This window comes from Helianthus annuus, chromosome 14, assembly GCF_002127325.2.
Source record: "Helianthus annuus cultivar XRQ/B chromosome 14, HanXRQr2.0-SUNRISE, whole genome shotgun sequence".
Taxonomy (NCBI): domain Eukaryota; kingdom Viridiplantae; phylum Streptophyta; class Magnoliopsida; order Asterales; family Asteraceae; genus Helianthus; species Helianthus annuus.
The window spans coordinates 4598686-4615358 of record NC_035446.2 but is presented as its reverse complement, the minus strand read 5'-3'; the positions used below and the strand labels follow the sequence as shown (position 1 = coordinate 4615358).

General features: G+C 35.4%; 2 protein-coding genes across 2 annotated transcripts; both read left to right on the top strand.

Moving 5' to 3' along the window:
* Positions 1-7575: 7575 nt before the first annotated feature.
* LOC110906328 (probable E3 ubiquitin-protein ligase RNF217) lies at positions 7576-8151 on the top strand. Its single transcript, XM_022151479.1, has one exon. It carries the CDS (start codon positions 7576-7578, stop codon positions 8149-8151), a length of 576 nt encoding a protein of 191 aa, XP_022007171.1.
* Positions 8152-14883: 6732 nt separating this feature from the next.
* LOC110905237 (probable E3 ubiquitin-protein ligase RNF217) lies at positions 14884-16235 on the top strand. Its single transcript, XM_022151114.2, has 2 exons — positions 14884-15535; positions 15725-16235. The coding sequence occupies exons 1-2, from the start codon at positions 14913-14915 to the stop codon at positions 15897-15899; spliced, it is 798 nt and encodes a 265-aa protein (XP_022006806.1). The 5' UTR covers positions 14884-14912; the 3' UTR covers positions 15900-16235.
* The last annotated feature ends 438 nt before the right edge of the window (positions 16236-16673 follow it).

Genomic DNA, 16673 nt, shown 5'->3' with positions numbered 1-16673 from the left:
TGTAACTTTTGGATTCCGGTAGCGAAGCTCTGCTGAAGTGTCGAATGATCTGTAAACACTATCAAATCAATACAATCGACAGTTAAAGTGATTCTAAGTGCAAATCAAGCTGCTATAACATCAATACGTCTGATTCCGCCTTTTGTATTGATCGAGAACTCTTCTGAACGTCTCGTTTGATCGATTCCCCGATCCTACAAATAGACTATCTACAAGTCAAAGAAATCAAAACAGGAATTGAGCAAGGAGTGACAGATTGCAATTAGCAATCTTGTCTCCCTTTGACTTCAATCTTGACTTTGACCTTGACTTTCGAAACATGGGGTGTTACAGAATTAATTCCCCAAAGAACTAGAGATACAATCCATGGTTGGGGAAAAGAAGCCAGAAGAAGGAGAAAGCGGTTAGGAATATATGGCGATAATTCAACGTTTCACACAGACACAAGCACCATGGTATCTGCTGTATTTATTAAACTTTCATTGCTATTATTTGAAAATCTGTTGTAATTTATTTATTAAAATTTCATTGCTATTATTTGAAAATGGTTAGACCCTTATCAATGTAGGGAAGTGATGTAATGTGCCTTAAACCAATTTATACAATGCATAATTACAGTGCGTGTGTTTTAGTTAATCTTCCATCAGTTAAATGTTAAAACTTATCTTATTTTTGTCTCCACCATATTTAGTAGTTTATGTCTCTTAACATGTCACACCCCCAAAATCCACACGCGGAGTATCACCGCTTGGAGGCGTGACATGACCAGGATCCAGCCATCAATCATATTGAACAATGTATTTAAAATAGATAAAACCCAACCACGCAATATAATTGGTGTTTCAAAACTAGTTAATCAAGTTCGAATTAAACAGCGGAAGCATAAGACGTGGAATCAAAACATAAGTTCAATAAGTTCATAAAGTTTAAATATTTAGAATGGGACATAACAGTCCGTATCCCACAACGACCTCCTCCTCGCGCAAGCTCCATAAGCATCTAACAACCTGCAAGGCGTGTAACAACGAGTCAACAACAAAGTTTAGCGAGTTCACAGTAGGTGTTCGTTATAAAGTAGTTTTTCAAGAACTGTGAGTTTGTTTGCAACTGCAGGTTAGATCAACTTTCCTTATTTTCCAAACCATAAACGGTAGGGGCTACCCCATGTTGTAAACCACTAGACTAGATGTATATATAAGTGTCCTTCCCAATCCGAGGACAGAGGTACATGTTAAATATGTAGGTTTAGCGCGGGTGCCCTTCCCAATCCGAGGACAGAGGTACGTATAAGAATACGTAGGTTTAGCGCTGGTGCCCTTCCCAATCCGAGGACAGTGGTACATAGTGAATACGTAGGTTTAGCGCTGGTGCCCTTCCCAATCCGAGGACAGTGGTACGTAGTGAATACGTAGGTTTAGCGTTGGCGTCCTTCCCAATCCGAGGACGGAGGTAAGTAGTCTAGTAGTGGTGAATGTACAAGTTCCGTCTTAACTATTTAATCCCATTCCCAACCCACCGGGAATCCCATGCCTTAAGAGTGTGAACTCACCTTTGGTTGCTCGGTTTGACTCTCAAAAATAGGTACAGTCAAGGTCGGTCAGTCACGTCCTAATATGATTACCACTTAGTTTGTTAGTGACTTCAAATAAGCACGAAGTTCCTACATGCATCTACCATATAACATGCACTCACTTTAACGGTTCATGCCCATATAAACTTCTCATCTATTCCCATTCATAAGCAAACATACAATATTGCACATAACACTTTTATTGACATATAACATGTTAGATCATCCTCAGATAACATACTCGACATTTAGACACGCAAATTACTACTTATGTCATTTCAGCTTTAATACCCAAAACTGGGCTGTTTTCGGGCATTTTAATAAAATAGTTAACCTTCACCAAAGATTCCCAAAGTTTTACAGAATGTCTTATATGATCCAAATTTTATTTTGTAAAAATATCGGGATCCAATTCATTATCAATATTTTATAAAAAATTATTTACCGGACTGTAATCAGATTCGTCACTTTCTGACTGCAGTCCACGAAAAAATTCATTTAAAATTCATCGTGAGTCCGATTGACGAAATTCCAGTGGAAGAATTACAACGACATCAGTGTCCATCTACAGTACCAATTTCATGAGTAAATTCTACACAAGTTTCAAGTTATAATGAAAAACATAACACACATTTTCTGCAGTAAAAACGCAGCTTTTGCTGCTGTACATATTTAAAAATAGCAAACTAAGTCCAAAAATTATGATTCCAGTGCCATTAGATCCGTTTTTCGAAAATGCATAATTTAGACTTCAGAAAATCAGTTTTTTGATTTATAATGATCCAGTTACAGCCAGTTGAAGTTGGCTGAAAATGCTAATCAGCATGATTTTTATAGTGTAAATGTTACTAAAAACGCATCAACAAGTGTCCTAACAACGGGTTTATCAATAAATTAATGATCAAACAACATGCATGCTTATACCAACTTAATCCAACCAGGTTTTATGTAAGTTTATGTCCATTTTCTAGTTCATTCTCTTTTATGTTCTTGTGTTACACATCAACTACAATCTTTCGAAGAATCAACGTAGAAGTGACCAAAAGTTAAATCGAGGACTTACAACTAGCACAAAGGCTAGGGATGAACTTGTGAACAAAGAATGGTGATGAAAATGGCGTGAGAGAGCAAGGTGTGATGTTTCTTCAAGACTCCAAGCTCCAAGCTCCACAAGACTTCTTCTAGCGCTTGTTTGGACTTGATAATGGATCAAATGGGTGAGTGTTGATGTGATGGTGGTGGTGGCGATTATGTGCAGCCAAGAGGGAGAGAGAGAGAGTGTGGAGAAGATGAAGTGAATTTGTAGAGAGAGAGTGTGATATGATGATATGGTGATCTCTAGCCCAACCTACATGTAATGATGGTGATTTCTTGGCAAGAGCATCAAATAAGGAGGTCCAATCAAATGAAAAGAGAATATTTATTAGGGATTTAGTGATGATTATGGTGGGGCCCCTATGTGAGCCGAAAATATGAAAGGGGGGGGGGGTTAATTGCAAGTTTTTATTATAAGTAGGTGATTACTTAGAAGGTTTAGGGTATTTTCTAAAGTAGTAAGTGCATGACATATTTTTATAGTGTGTGGGGATTTTTGAGACCATAATTAGTTAACAATAATAAAATAATGTTTTTGACAAAATTTTGGTGTCCCGAGTAATGTCCGGTTGTTCGGTTAAGTACCGTTCCGTTAATGTGTTAAATTGTACCGTATAGTGTCTTTTATGCATCTTTTGTAACACAATTAATTCTCAACACATAGAAAAGCATACAGAATCATTTAGTCAAATTTTTCTGCACGATCAATAAGCACAATTTAATATTAATTAGTCGTACGGGTACATGTAATTATGAGGGTTGTCACATAACAGTAACTGCTAAAAAGCAAATACCTTGTCTTTCAAATCTTAAATATGTTGATTTGGTGTGTTTGAGTTGCTAGGGATGAGCATGGTACCTGTTCGGTACCGAACCGGTACCGGTACGGAAAGTACCGGTACCGAAAATCCCCAAAAGTAGGTACCGGTACCGGTACCGAATATACCCGGTACCATTTGCTCATCCCCACCTTACATGTATATTAGATAAGGTTTTAAATAAGTAAAACAAATTATACGAACAACAGTTGATAGTATAACATTTTAACACACACACACATATATATATATATATATATATATATATATATATAGGGTAATGCTAGACAAAAAACCCTAAAATTCTTAGAAAACTCTGAAAACCCAAATCTCCCCCCATTTTTACCCAACCTCCTGACATTTTTTTTTTTTTGAAAAAAATTACACATGTAATATACATGTTTTAGAGTGTTTTGGGCCAAAAAAACAAAAAAGCGCCGAAGGGATTTTTTTAAAAAAAATAAACAAAATTCAGCGCCTAACACGTGTTAGCCAAAAATGCTGAAAGTTGCTGAAATTTTTTTTTTTTTTAAATTATCCCTTCGGCGCTTTTTTGATTTTTTTGGTCCAAAACTCTTAAAAACATGTATATTACATGTGTTATTTTTTAAAAAAAAAAATGTCGGGAGGTTGGGTTTTCTAGGGTTTTTTATATAGACAGGGTTTTCTATCTAGCCCTACCCTATATATATATATATATATATATATATATATATATATGTTTTGTTCTGTTTTTCAGGTTCACCTTCTCTGTAAACGAGTCATAACAAAAGGGCTAGGCTTTTTAACATCATCGTTTGGTTAATTTAAGGTAAGATCCTCTGCTGATGTTACAATTATTAAGCTATAACGGATCAAAAGACAAATCTAATATGGATTTTTTCCTGCTTTTTACTATTATACATAATCTTAATTATAAGCTTTGTACTATTATACATAATCTTAAAGTACAAAGTTAGTGGGTTTCCGCTTTCCGCCAAACCCCTTCAACTTTTGCATATGCAATCCTAACCCCTTATCAACTTCTCTTGGCATACTAACCTTCCAATATTCAATTTTTCTTTCCATAGCACTCGATCGTTAATTTTTGTCTTAATAAACTATTTTTTCGTTGTTTTTAAAATCTTTATAAAATACCATTTTGTTGTTTCATTTGGTTTGAGCCTGCAGAACAACCCGTGTGATCCATGTTTAATGTACTGCTTCTACTATTCAATATAATTTTTTTTTAAACCATTCACTATAATGTTTTTAAAACATTTATGACCTCGTGGAAGGTTAGAGTTGAAAGTTTCGAACAGATATCATGTTCTTATGATAAGAAAATAGCTCAACTAAATGAATAATGTTTTTTGAATTAAACTAATTCATATATATAATCATCTTTCTTTTGTTAATGAAACCAAACTGGCAAATGCATATTATTCGAATTCTTATCACCTAAACGTTTCGCTAAAAGATCGCACTGAGCGAGGTAGGTTTGGCTTTTTATTACTCCCGTTAACCAGTTTGATACCGGCTGCTGCTTGTATACAATAGAACTAGAGGTGGTAAAGTTATCAGCGGTTGAAACGGGCTTGGTTTACTCACAAACATTGTTATTCATTTTCTAAAGTAGTCAATGCTTTAATATAATTACAAAAACTTGTTATTCTGATGTAATCTAATTTTTGAAATGAAATGATTTAGGAGAACCTGGTTAACTCATTCAACTTGACCCATATCTCCTTAAATTGTTTTAGTTTGACCCGTTTGATTGTTGGAGATAAGCGATAACCCAAATCGACCTGTATTGTTCATTACTACATTTGTCTGGTTTTAGTTAACTTTGGAAAAGGAAGAGTTGATACAGGCGTTGTCAACCGAATCATCACTAAGTTCCAAGTCATGATATCATCATATTCAAATCATATTGTCATCCATAAAATATTTGTTGAATATATTTTTTTTCATGATGAAGGATTTGAACAAGGAACTAACCCATAAACTCGAAGTTCAAACGCAAAGATTAGAGTTGTTGATAATACTCCTTACGCCGACGAAGGTGACGAGGTATAAATACATTGCTTTCCGTAATAAATATCATCACATTAGACCACTTTAGTTTTATTTTTTTTATTTATGTATTTTGTTTTAATATCTTTTCTTGTGGGTAGGTTGTGGAAAGAGTTCTAGGATGGATAATGAAGGACCATCAAAGCGGCAAACTAAGCATCTATGAGTCTAAACGAAATGAGAATCTTTTACTAAAAGTTCACATGTAGTCCAGATCTCTTTCCACTACCATTAGAGGTGCAATTTCATCTCATTGGGAAATTTTGTGTAAAGACAGTGTTTCCATGTTTAGTTATGGATGTGGGCAGTGGCGGAGCCACACTTTAAACAACGGTGTCGTCCGACACCATTGAATTTTATGTAGCAAATACAACGTATAATAGAAAAAATTCGAGCGACACCATTGTTTTTTTACGAGCGACACCATTGTTTTGTTTTCTTCTAAAAGAATTACATAATAAACAAATTTATATTAAAAAAATTAAGCCTAGTTACTTGAATTTAATTAGTATAATTTAAATTATTAAAGGTCCATGCTCATTTTTTATTTTTTCTAATCCACTAAGCATTATAGTCTTATGTTTAATTGATTTTGTTTGAATTGTTTAACCTAATAGGATGTTTGATGATCATTTCAATGATTTGTGCATTTGTTTGTTATAATGAAAAAGAGGGTTTATTTAATTTTTTTTTTTTGTAAGAGGCCATTGAAAACATTATGAATTGTTCTCAAAACATGGAAATGCGTACATAGCAACTATTAAATGCATTTTTTATATATATTTCAAATGACTTTGTAATTTTATTATGTTTTTTATTCAATGACATTGTACTTTTACTGTGATATTTGCTTTTATTATCTAATTTGACCCGACTAGATCCGAACCGATCCAAAAAAGTTCGACTCCGGGTTACTATAACCCAGAATATCCATAAAAAATGACACCATAAGAAAAAATTTCTGGCTCCGCCACTGGATGTGGGAATGCAAATAGAATATATTGAGTTGAAGAAGACATTGTAAAATCAATGTTTTTATGGTTTTTCTTTTCTTCAATTAGAGGAAAATGTTTTTATGTGTCTAAAAAATCAAACCAAGTTCGAGCATAAATCAAGAAATTCAATTGAACCATTAGGCTGGCACTATTTTTGATAGAGATGCATGTGTTAATTATTTGGAGAGCTTGAGTCGATATTGGTTATAGGTCAAAGCCGAACTATAATTGGTGTTTCGGTTTAGGTTTTCACAACCAACTGGTTAACAAAATCACGTACTGGCAAATAGTCAAGTAAGAAAAGATAATACGGTAAAAGGTTAAAATTCATATCAGTAATATTAGATGTAACGTATATTCTAATAAGAATCTCAAGGAATAAGTATATGTTAAAGTATAGATGGTGTTTATCGAGGAGATGCGAGATGGGATCAGGAGTATATCGAGGAGAGTTGAGGTGGAAATTTCGTTACTACGAATAACAAGTTGAGGTGGAAATTTCAACCTATTTACCAAAAAGGGGTCCATTCAACATACATTTTTCAAACTTTGCTCCATATTAACTTGTACATCATGTTTAAGTGGTGCATTTGTTTAATTGACAAATATGTTGTTTTTTTTTAACTTTTATTTTTTTTAAATTAGGGTATTGTATAGTGCTGGTGGTAAGTTGGTGATTTGTTCATGTCTCACGTTATTGACTCCGCCGCAACGCGCGGGTCTCCCACTAGTAATACTATACGGACAAAAAGTTCGGATATTAAGATGAAGTTATAATAATTATATGTACGTAGAATAGGTAATTTAAATTAAAACACGCTATAATACTATACGGACAAAAATAATGTGTTACGTGTAGTTTTAAATATATCCAAATTATTGTTATATTAATAGTTGAAAAAAAATACAATGAAATTTAGTATTGAATTGCATCACATATAGTTGTATTCGAATCCACTTCTAACTGATATACATATGATGGGTACATATCAGGACTATATATTAATTAATCCATCCACCAACTAATTTATTTGATACGATCATGAGGAGTCCAACTCAGAAACCCCAACAAAATCCTCAACAAGATGATCAAGAAGAAGTTAAACAAGAAGAAGAAGAAGAAACGTTTACATGTGAAATTTGTATTGAACCAGTTACCCTCCGTGACAAGTTCAAGATCAACAACAAATGCCCTGATCACCCCTTCTGTACCGATTGTATGATCAAGTACATCCAGGTGAAGCTAGAAGACAACAAATCAGACATAAGATGCCCTGCTACTTCCTGCAACCATTCACTCGACCCCTTCTCATGCCGCTCCACAATCACACACCAACTGTTTGACAAATGGGGTGATGTGTTATGTGAATCCGCCGTGTTAGGCGTTGAGAGGGTTTACTGCCCTAACAAAGAGTGTTCGGAGTTGATTCTAAACGAGTGTGGTGCTCGTAAGCTCAAGAGATGCGTGTGCCCTGATTGCAAGAAGCCTTTTTGTTTCAGGTGTAGGGTTCCATGGCATGCTGGTTCTACTTGTAGAGAGACGAGGGATGAAAACGACGTCGCGTTTGATGTTATTTGCGAGAAGAATAAGTGGCAGAGGTGTCCCACCAAACCCTAGTGCATGTCAGATTTGATCAAATTGAAGGTTCAATTCAGTCCCAAATCAAGTTCTAAACACGAATTAGTGATCACCTCACTGAAGGGATCACAAGGTATGCAAAATTCCAGTATTTTGATTTATCTCAAGTTCTAGGTTAATTGTGAAAAACTGAAATTGAGCCTGATTATGTCTTGCATGGAAGGAATTAGAAGTAATATGGCATCTAGGGATAAACCCTAGATGATTTCTTGTTAAAATCTAGCATTATACTTGTGGGGTTTATAATCACCATTGAAGGTGATTAGTTAGTTTGTAGAAACTAAATAAACACTAGAATTATGGTTCTTATTCTAGTGAAATCTGAATTCATGTGGTGAATCCGAAATTATTCATGTTAAAATTTAGTATAGATTTGTTAATTGAAGTGGATGTAGATGAAAATAACATGTCAAGAACCTAGTAATGGTTATGTAAAAATCTGACCCGCTAGGTGTTTGTTAAAACGCCTAAGTGAGGAGTAAAACGTTAAAGATCGGACAAAAAACGTAGATTTGAATATTATAATGAATTATCCGATTTTTGGTGATAAAAAGAGTTCTAAATTAGGTTGTGAATGGAACTCTATAGGTAAAGAATCTGGGTCGTCAAGTGTACAAGCCGGAGGTGATACACGCTTGAAAAGTATGCTTTAAAGGTACGTAACTACGGTTTCGTTACGATACGCTCGATTACGTATTTTCACTAGTAGACTTTAAATTATCATAATAGATGAAATTGGTATTTAGTTAAGTGACGAAGATCACTAAGTAGATAAACGGGTCAAAAGGTGAAATTATCACCCTTTGACAATATCGACTAATGGTTCGTTGAGTTATATAATTATAGGCATGAATATCATATGGATGTTTACAGCGCTATCACTTAACAGCCACCAAGGCAAGTTATTGAAACGGGTCAATATATTGATCCGAGCCAGGTATGTATAATAACACAACTCATCACGTAGAATTTGGAGTTCTATAAGAGTTAGACCAGGTTAAAGTATAGATATTCAGTTATCTTTAGGTAAACCGAATAAGTTGAATCATGTTTATGGTGTTTTAGAAGCACATGAGTTTACAAACAAGAATTATAGTTAAAAGGTTGGATTTTTAATCAAACAAGTACTTAAAGGTCCTTGTAGTAAAGGAAGGATGAAAATTGACCGAATTGCCCTTATAAGCTAATTTAAACAAACGACCCATAAAGGTGGTCCGGAAATAAGTTTTATGATTAAACATATGCTTAGAATGAGTATAGGTAGCGAAGGATGTAAATCCTTGGGTCGAAAGACTTTATATGAGTCTTTGTCGTAAAATGATAATCCGAGGGGTAGAAACTCGGAACATATAGATATCCATATTAAATCCAACACACATATATAGATGTGGTGGAAGATAACTCGATAAGAAATGTAGGAATAAGATGCTAGAAATGAATGAAAGCGAGTTCAAGTGTTAAAGTGCTAAAATACCCTTAACGGGTCAAATAAGCATACGAGCGAAAACGGGTTTAATTTGTGTAATAAACCTATGATTAGAACCTAATATAGTAGGTAACATTAATTTGAAGAAGTGTATGAGATATAGGAATCAAAGAAATACGTTTGTTTGATAAACGCACGAACGGGTCAAAACTTTGTAAAAAGGTATTAAGTCGAGGACTTAAAAATCTGAAATTTCATTATGCCGGATGTTGGGTTTTAACACCATAAGATGGAGAATTAAATTACGGATGCATAGGAAAAAGAATCGAGTAAAACGGATTAAAAACGAGAGAGTTATGCTCGTTTCCGTGAAATCGGGTTATGCTAGGAATCTGCAGCACCAGCAAACAACATTTTGTCGAAAACAAGTGCTAGCGTAGCGCAAGCATGTGCTAGCGCTACGCGAGCATGTGTCAGTTTCGCGAAAATCGCTTATTTTAACCGTATACGCATTGCGAACCCGTTTAAATACGTTCTAAGTTACGTATGACTAATTCAACTCATGTTTTATGAGTTTCAGGTAAAATTTTAGCACCGGAGGACGATCAAGCTCAGCGAGGAACCGAACACATAAAGAACAAAGCTTCCGCATGACGTTTCGTTGTTACTTTTAAATGACGAACTTAATTACATTATGTTCTAAACTGTTAAATTGTAAAAGGTTTTAATAAGCCCGTATTTTTCGATGTATATGTAATCTTAATTACATGACTGTTTTTGTAAAATATACGTTAAACCATGATTTATAAGAATGGGTGTTACATAAACACACATTAAAGTACACAAAGAATCCAACCAGGGACTTCAATTGTACTTTAAACATCTTACAAGTATCTAACTATGAAGATAGATAGATACTACAAGGATCCAGTTTTGCCATATCGTCATGTCACATACGCATTAAAGTACACAGTTAAATCCAATCAAGGGCTTCAAATTAGCTATTTAAACATCCTACAAGAATCAATCTATGAAGATAGATAGATGCTATAAGGATTTGGTTTTGGTCTCATGGAATCATTGAATCGTAACATCCTAAATCCTAATGGTGATTCGGGATAACGCCACGAAGAGTAATACAATAAGCACACTTATATATAGGAAGTATCAGCGGTGTATCCACCATATCCTTATTGTATTTACTCTAGTTTCGTTATCTAAATCACCAACAATCTCTACACATAAACAATAACCATCGTCGTGTAAAGTATTTCTTAGAAATCTCACAATGAAATAGTAAGATTTAAGACTGTACTTCAAATATCCTACAAGAATCTAACTATGAAGATAGATAGATCCTATAAGGATGTGTTCTCAATCGTCGTGTTTGCATAATCAGAATAATACACAAAACGCACTTATAAATACATATGTGCCATACATTTGAAAATAAATTGATTACACATATGAATCACCCCAAAACATTTGAAAAGCGTAAAAGAGGGGAGCTATGTACTCACTTGGGGTTGCGTTTAAGTCTTGTTTAAATGATAAAACAAAGCTCGAAGGATCAAGAGTTCAAGTGTTGAAGTGGTTCCTAGTGTTTCGGATACTATGTTAGTATAACGGGACATAAATCGATGAAACAGATAGAATGAGGTTTTATAAACCAAATGAGTATTGGACTCATATGAAATGGTTTATTAAACTTAACATTTTGATTTGGAATGAAACCTAAGTGCTTTTGACCCGTTATGACCCGTTAAGTTAGTTTACGCTACTTTAACGTGCCGTTTGTGTAAAAACTCGTTCGGATGGTCAAACAAGTCCTAGATAAGTCTTATATGCCAAAACAAGTTTAATAAAGTTGCAACATCAGTTTATATGTCAAAAAGTTGGTTACATATGCTTAAAATGACTTTATGCGCAAAAAGGGCATTTTGGTCATTTTTAGGCATATATAAACGACTTATCATATAACTAACCAAACGAATTGACCATAAGGTATAACCTCAGGAGGCTATTCCCTATGCAACAAAGGTCACAAATATGTGTTTGGTCGAATGCTAAGGTCGACCAAAGGGTCGGATTCGAAAGTCAAAGCGGGTGAAGACCGCTCGACTTACGACCCTAAACAAGCACTAAACTAGAAGTGACGAGTTAGACATGTCAAAACATGTCTAATTAAGTTGCAAAACTGATTAGGTATTAAAACTTAGTGTTTTGATACCCGAAAATAGTTCCGTCGTAAAATGCCAAAAATGCGCATTTTTTACCGAAACTTTGACTCGTCACTTCGACTAGAAAACGTGGTAATCAGTAGGTATATTCACAAGGGATTATAACCTTCCTGATTACAATCACGTAGCAAAGTTCAATTGAATTTTGACTTGACCAATTATGGTCAAAACCGAAAGTCAAACAGTAAGTCAAACTGTTTGACTTTTAGCTCAAAATAGCTAAAAGAATTAAAATAGACTAGGATGAGAACTTACTTGTGTTTGGAAACGCTTAGGATCTCAGGTGGGAGGCCTCCAAAGGATGGAAGCAAGCTCCAAGACTGTGGGAGAAGATTAGAAGGAAATGAGCAAATGAAATGGAACTAGTGCCTTGCTATTTATACTAGTTTAGGAGCCTTAGTATCATGACATGTGTATGTAGTGTTTAGCAAGGATTCACAAGATCATAACAAGTGTTGGAACTGATTAAAAGGCTTGGAAAACACTCATCTTGGGCTCTAAGGTTAATAAAATATCAAAAATTTCGAGTTTGCAACCAACTGTTGCTGGCAAGAAGCTTCTGCCCAGAGAAGGCCGTCGCGCCCCGCGACCAGAATGACCCCCAGCTGTCGCATGACGCCACCCCCATGTCAGTTTCGAATTTTGGCTGAATTTAATCCTGGCACATGAATTGATGGTTTTTGACGCGTTTAACCCCCGTTAACCCGAATTTTAGGTTTTATAAGGACGCTAAAGCATATGAGACTTGAATTATGCCCAGAAATGTCGTGGAAGGCGGTTCGTTCGCTTGTACGGTCGCGTTTTTCGTTAAATAACGTCAAACGCCTAAACGAATAGGAAAACGGTCGAAATTTCGCAATGAATGATATTTTTGCATTCTTATCAATAAAATACAAGATTTTATTGAGTACAAAAATATTCGGATTCGTATATTGGGTTCGTATTCAGAAATACGAGAATCGGCAGACTTCGTAGTTTGTCGAAAATAGTCCTTGAACTTGAATAAACGTGTTTTCGCCATTCCTAACCCTTCGAAACCTATTTCTAAGTTATTTAAAGTGTATATAGGGTATGTTTAGCTTATGTCCTTCTCCCGGTGTGAAAGTTACGGTAAACGGATTACGTTTAAGTATCGGTTATCGAATTGCTTTTAAAGAAAAAGTTTTTGAAAGCCCAAAATTTTGCACAAGGGTTACAATCCGATACAAACATAAAGGACGAAAACTGTAATTTACCCCTTAATTTATTAATATATAATATTATTATAAAAAAGCTCACAACACAACATCCAACACAATTTTTCCTAAATTAAGAAACTCTAAGAAAAGAAATACGCAGTAAGTCTGTGATTTTATTAGACTCCTCAGTAAAATACCTAAAACTAAAAAATACAGAGTGATTTTTCTTTTAATTTATTAATTTTTAATTTATTAATATTGTTTTTAGACTTGGAGTCTGAAACGTAATATATCAAATTTAAAATACCCAAGTCTAAAACGTAATATATATCAAGTTAAATACCTTTTTCCAGTTTATTTGATTACTTTTAAAATAATTATGGACCTTTTATCTTCACAAGAAACAAATCAATGATATTTAATATATTTTTAATTTTTAGATTTTTTTTGTTGTACCTTTGCCGTACCCATATCTTGGATTTTTGAGTTTTGTCGTTCCCCGTACCCGTACACTAGTCCCGTACCAATTCCAGTGCTACATAGTTAATGATGTAGTAGAACAGCTATCTAATCCTCTGAGAATAAAACATAAACAATAACTTTCTAACCTCACATTCGGATCAAACTCTTTGTTCAACTGCTTGTCAATCGGGTCAGTGGTCACAAGTGGCGCTTTTGGAGTGCAACTCCCACACCCAAGCCACTAAATTGGTCATTTTATGACCCCATGGCTCTCTCTCAATTGGTCTCCTCGCACAACAGAGTTCTAGAACCACCACACCGTAGCTGAAAACATTGGTTTCATAGTACGTAGCTTTCCGATATTGAAAACATTGGTTTCATCAGTAGCTTTCCGGTATTGAAAACATTGGTTTCATCCGTAGCTTTCCCGTATTGAAGATACTCATGCACTAAATAACCCATGGTCCCCGCAGTTAGTGTACATACCGGGCTTTTATCGTGGTCCATGATCTGAGCCAGCCCGAAATCAACTAACTAAGAATTAAAATTAGCATCACATTACTCGCTTTAATATCGTGATGGATCACTTGCTGCTCGCATTCTTGATGAAGGTACGCCAAAACCGAAGCCAACCCAACCTCAATATTATATCTATACCTATTGTTCCATTTCAAGAACCCCCAATGCCTAGACTCTTGATACAACACCTTATCAATACTCCCATAACACATATACTTGCCTTTTTCGACACACCATCCTTGGAGCAGGACAAGATTCTTATGCCTCATACACACGATAATCGACAACTCAGCCAAAAGCTCCATCTTTCCCTCATGTGAACGCTTAGACCTAACCAAAGTCACTAATTGGTACACAATCATTATTTTGAGTAAAGAATTCATTATATACACAAGTTAATTGGTACTATACCAGAAGTAATTAACTGAGCTTGAGTGTAAATAAAATATAACACACATCGATTCACCTTTCACAAAATGTTGTGTGCTACAACGTTTCCAAAAACCCTTGTTCTTATTCTTATTTCCACCACTAGATCACTAGTGCTAGTTGGGATTTTAGATCTACGTGGTACAAGCAACGTCGATACTATGATGACTATAAAATTAGTGTTCGACAATAATAAAATTATAAAGTTCGGATCTTAAGATGAAGTAATAATAAACTACGTACGTAGAATACGTAATCTAAATTAAAACACGCTATAATACTATACTAACAAAAAAATGTGTTACGTATAGTTTTAAATATATCCAAACTAACTAATACTTGAAAAAAAATAATACAATAAAATTAATATTGAATTGCATCAGATATAATTGTATTCGAATCTACTTTTCTAACTGATATATGATGGGTACATATCAGGACTATATATATTAATTAATCCATCCACCAACTAATTTATTTGATACGATGGGGAGTCCAACTCAGAAACCCCAACAAAATCCTCAACAAGATGATCATGGAGAAGAAGTTAAACAAGAAGAAGAAGAAGAAGAAACGTTCACATGTGAAATTTGTATTGAACCAGTTACCCTCCGACACAAGTTCAAGATCAACAACAAATGCCCTGATCACCCCTTCTGTACTGATTGTATGATCAAGTACATCCAGGTGAAGCTAGAAGACAACAAATCAGACATAAGATGCCCTGCTACTTCCTGCAGCCATTCACTCGACCCCTTCTCATGCCGCCCCACAATCACACACCAACTGTTTGATAAATGGGGTGATGTGTTATGTGAATCCGCCGTGTTAGGCGTTGAGAGGGTTTACTGCCCTAACAGAGAGTGCTCGGAGTTGATTCTGAACGAATGTGGTACTCGTAAGCTCAAGAGATGCGTGTGCCCTGATTGCAAGAAGCCTTTTTGTTTCAGGTGTAGGGTTCCATGGCATGCTGGTTCTACTTGTAGAGAGATGAGGGATGAAAACGACGTCGCTTTTGATGTTATTTGCGAGAAGAATAAGTGGCAGAGGTGTCCCAGCTGTAGGTGTCGTGTAGAACATGTTGGTGGATGCAACCTTATTATGTGCAAGTTTGTTCTCTTCCCTTCATTACGATACACACAATCATAGACATATTAGTAACTTAAATCACGATAAACATGAATTTTTAAATGCACATCTTTTAACATTATGAAAACCAAAAGGAACAAAACCATTCCCTCTAAAGAGAACCATATACACGTGTAACATGATAAACTCTTACCCTTTTGTTTGTGCAGATGTGGAACCCAATTTTGCTACAAGTGCGGAAAACGGTGGTGTCGCCATGGTTTAAACCGTAGGCTTGAAGTATATGGATGTGTATTTATGGTTTTGGCTTTTGTTATTATAATAATAGTTGGAACAAAGGAGGGGGCGTTTCATAGGCAACATCACGCCGCCCCACCTCTTTAAAATCATGTTCATCGGAAAATTTTAAAAAATTTCTAATTCGAAAATCGTTGAACATGTTAAGTATGTGAAGCATGACCATTTCCATAGGCTAACCCTTTTTGGTTTGAACTTGACCATCGTGATTTACCCTTTGATTATTTATATGGTGTATTTGTGAAGTGGGTGGTTTTCAGTTTAGATGTCCATGTATCATATAGTTGTTAGCTTCTTCTATGGAAGAACCTTGCTGTTTAATGATACGTTGCTACTACTGGGCTCAAACAGGCCCAAGGGGACACTTAAAAAGCCTGCTAAGTTAATGATGAGATTTATATGCAACAAGTAAACAATTTTACATGTCCTTACGTGGTAGCCAGTTCTTATAGTATATCACTAGTGGAGAACTCACTCGTTGTGGCGGGGTCGAAAATTTACACCGTTGCAGCAGCGACGAGACTGACGTCGTTGCGGCAGTCGACAAACACCATAGTGACGGCGTACGGCTATGTGTGATGATGGTGACCCAGTGTTAATTAGGGTGCAATTGGTAGAGACAAGTGTGTTGTAAAGGATGAGCACAATGGTTGTTCTGGTACGTGGTTGATAGTGACGTGGTTTGTTGGTGATGTTGGCAAAGGGGTGTGGTGCTTCTATCTAGAATATTGTTTCCATCTCGTATACAAGACCAGAGTAACGAAGTCTTAATAATCTAGAGAAGGATAGTTATTCAACTTAAAAAGTCGTCCACTAAGGGGAGTGGGGGTGGGCCGTGATGGGCTTCCATCACTCGTGGTA

Bases quoted from the DNA above. Each gene is read 5' to 3' on its own strand.
- LOC110905237 (XM_022151114.2), top strand. From the start codon at position 14,913: ATGGGGAGTCCAACTCAGAAACCCCAACAAAATCCTCAACAAGATGAT. The intron at 15,536-15,724 runs GTTTGTTCTCTT...TTGTTTGTGCAG, and splicing joins TGCAACCTTATTATGTGCAA to ATGTGGAACCCAATTTTGCT.
- LOC110906328 (XM_022151479.1), top strand. From the start codon at position 7,576: ATGAGGAGTCCAACTCAGAAACCCCAACAAAATCCTCAACAAGATGAT.